The sequence below is a fragment of the Pseudorasbora parva genome, chromosome 10 (assembly GCF_024679245.1).
Source record: "Pseudorasbora parva isolate DD20220531a chromosome 10, ASM2467924v1, whole genome shotgun sequence".
In the NCBI taxonomy this organism is placed as follows: Eukaryota; Metazoa; Chordata; class Actinopteri; order Cypriniformes; family Gobionidae; genus Pseudorasbora; species Pseudorasbora parva.
Window position 1 is genome coordinate 15,673,159 of NC_090181.1, and position 3,494 is coordinate 15,676,652.

General features: G+C 35.5%; 1 protein-coding gene across 1 annotated transcript in view; it reads right to left on the reverse strand.

Annotated features, from left to right (window-relative positions):
- kcnk2a (potassium channel, subfamily K, member 2a) overlaps positions 1–2,493 on the reverse strand; it is a 32,719-nt gene extending 30,226 nt beyond the window's left edge. The window contains exon 1 of the mRNA XM_067454564.1: positions 1,803–2,493. Coding sequence (XP_067310665.1) covers position 1,803 — 1 coding nt within the window. The 5' untranslated portion in view covers positions 1,804–2,493. The remainder of the gene's footprint in view (positions 1–1,802) is intronic.
- Between the last annotated feature and the right edge of the window lie 1,001 nt (positions 2,494–3,494).

The window sequence follows — 3,494 nt, forward strand, 5'->3', positions numbered from 1 at the left end:
ACAGTGATGAATTCGGTTTAGATTATGGACATCAGTTTTATGGTTCAGAACATGTCTTTTTTATTCTGAATTAAAAGCATTTTAATAATAATTTCAATATTCCGTGTGGGATTATGTGTTTATGATATCAGTTTTTATAACACGGATGAAACATCTTACTGATTATTTCTTAATTACTTAATAAAAGAACATCATTGTAGAAAATATGCAATACATTTTCACTCTTAGTAAATTTCACAGTAAACGTCAAAGAAATGGAAGGTAACACCGAATTAAATGACATGTTTGAAATAGTATTTGCCTGTAAAACACTCAAATAATCTTTGTTTTAGTTACAACAACAACAAAATCAGTGTAGAAGTGAAACTGGCCCTTCATCTGTAAGAATATTAATTTGGTTCTTTTCTCAGCTGACTTCTGCGGTGTTCCAGGCTAGTGTGAAAACCCTCTCTAGCAAACCAGTGATAGTGGACGTAATGTTCTCCTCACTAGCATCCAGTATGCAGCGTGTGAAACTACATTATGCAAGGCAACACAAGTTTCAGCACTAAGTTAGACCTGCAGATTTTCCCTCTGTGCATAATTCAGATCTCAATGCTTATTAATGATCTGTTAGTTACTGAAGCCCCAGAGGGTTCCGGCAATGCATGTGTCCACGTTTTCATGAGAAAAATCAACCTATGCAGGTCCATTCAAATCAATTTTCTTTAATGTTGTTTTTTAATTTATTTTGGTGCCACCCAAACTACAAATTTTATATAATAATGTAATGTATGATTTTATATGATATGACTTAAAACGATATAAATAATATTTTGATTGTTTTACATTGAAGCTAAAGGTGATATTAGTAAGACTAATACAAAAATACATTTATTTCATACTAAGTATATGCTACAAATCCATTAACATACTGTATTTGACATATTGCTTGAGACATAGCCTACTGCTATAAATATTATAATTAAACTACTGGGGTACTTCTTTATTGCACATATTTTAATATTACGCCAAATGTGTGTTTAAAATCACTATTAGTAAGGATAGTATGATCTCTGTATAACATCAGTCTAAAGTGTAGGCTACTTGCAATAGTTTCACTTTAGCACAATCCTATTAAGTTTTAGCACTATTTCTGGATAAGTGCTTTAAGTACAAAATTAGTTGTTCCAATTTACCAGACTTTAAATATGTATACTACAAAAGAGATATGTAGTAGGCTATACTTAGCATAAAATACATTTATTTAATTTTATTTTCACTAGGGAATTCATTAGATCACGTTAAGGAGATGATTTATTGTTTTTGTTGTAATGAGCATTGTAAGCAGAAGGATACTATACTGCAAAATATGATTTCAGTAACAATCCACCTACAAAGCTGAAAAAAGCATGCCAAAGCTGTGGGTGGTGTGGCGCTGTGATGCATCATTTGAGCAGGTCACTGAAAGGTAATGGGTTCAAACCCTGCAGAAGGCAATAGCCATCACCATTGTAGTAAGTGTAGGCTATTGCATATTTACAGTTATATTTGACCTTTATCGGCTTTCAGCAATTGCCTGAATTCCATCTACAATGATTTTGCAACTTTATCTTGAACACTTTTTATGTATAATTACTTTGATTTTATTCAGGTTCAGAAGCAAATCCAAACCGTAATGAAGAAAGAACTATTAAAATGAAACGACTCTTTTGAACGATTATCATTTATGGTCACACCTCGAACATACTTCGTGTCTGAATGTGTACGCTAAAGTATCCTGCCAAATAATTCAATTATGCAAAAAGACATCGCGCACTTACTACTTTGTCGAATCTCTTCTCCCTGCAGCTCTTCATCAGCTGTCTTTAGTGCTGGACCTCTTGACTTGTTGTCTTGCCGTTCTCAGGAGCACACTAGCAAAAACTGGATGTTTATCATGGCACCAAACACACTCGCATCCCACCGTCTTCTCTTCTGGACTACCATGCCTCTGTCCAGTTTTAAATCTCCATGCGAGCAGTATCTTGGAATCCAGCGGTGGATTTCGTGGTTGAGTAAGCACTGAAGTGAGAAGGGAGTGTCCAAAGGGGGCACACGGATAATTGGACGGGCTGTTCTCATCATGAGCGCGCGCACTGTCCGTCTCCACGCTCACAAACGCTCGCGCTCTTCGTTTGTTCGCAAACTGTGGGCAGGTTTCACGATTTCATACGTCACTCCATGGCCGCGGGTCACATCGCATGTCAGTCAATAACAGGGGAAGGAAATAATGAGGAATTTAAAGATTGTCTTTGTCTGAACGAGTCCAGTTAAATTGACCCCAAAGACCCCCTTAGCAACTTGTTTCCAAGTAATGAAATATATGCTAGTTATTATTTCATTTTCAACCGTGAAGATAAAACAAACAATCAGATTGAAGTCACGTGAATATGAAAATCAGTCTCAGCAGGGCTGTTTTATTCAATAAAAAGTACCAGCTCATGACTGGACCGCATGGTCGCACAGCTGCATGCTTGATTCATTTAAGAACCAGCTCATAAGAATCATTATTCAAGAATCAGACAGCACAGGTCACAAAACGACCTTATATCCTTCAGTGACGTAAACAAAAGTGCCCTACAATCAATCAATCAATCAATCAATCAATCAATCAATCAATCAATCAATCAATCAATCAATCAATCAATCAATCAATCAATCAATCCATCAATCAATCGAGGCTTTAAATGGTTACTTCAGCGATTAGCATATGGCTTCAGTAGAAACCCAGCTGGAGTATATTCGAATGATCGTGATTTTTATGAACTTTCTTTGAATTTAAGAGTAACTATCTTGAGAATAGATGCCATTCTAAATTGCTGTGCTTATTCAGGCATTACTATGCTAATGCTATCAAAGCATTGTGTAATGCTACCATTTACTGAATTAGCTGGTAAAGCTAGCCAAGTTTCCACTAATGAAATAAATTGAGATTACATGATACTTTTAAGTTAAATGTATGAATAAGCCGAGTCAAATATTTATAAATTAAGAGCATATTAAAATGTATGAGTACAAAATTAAAATCTGGCAGTTCTGCTTACCTAAAGGTGCAATCCGTAAATTGTTGTGATCTATAGCGGTTAATAAACAGAACTGCATGCTTCTTGCGGAAGAACATTACAGCCGGAGCTACTTCTCTGTTTATGTCTATGGTGAGTCGCAGGGACTGTGTTCCTCCGCAGCGGTTCCTACCAGTCCGACCTGAAATAGTCCCAATATAAACACTTCTTATTAGTGTACCATAATGATTCAGGGTAAGACAAAAACACGGTTTGGGAAATCGATTAATGTTGTACATTCTCATTGTTTAATTTTTGTAAATCCTGAACACACAAAGTTACAGACAGCAGCTTTAAACTTTGAAACTTTTGATGTAGCTAATTACCTCCATTTGTTGTTGTTGTTTTTTTGCCAACATACAATATTTCGGGTTTACAATAATTTATGAGTAAAAAAAATGTATGAGTAAA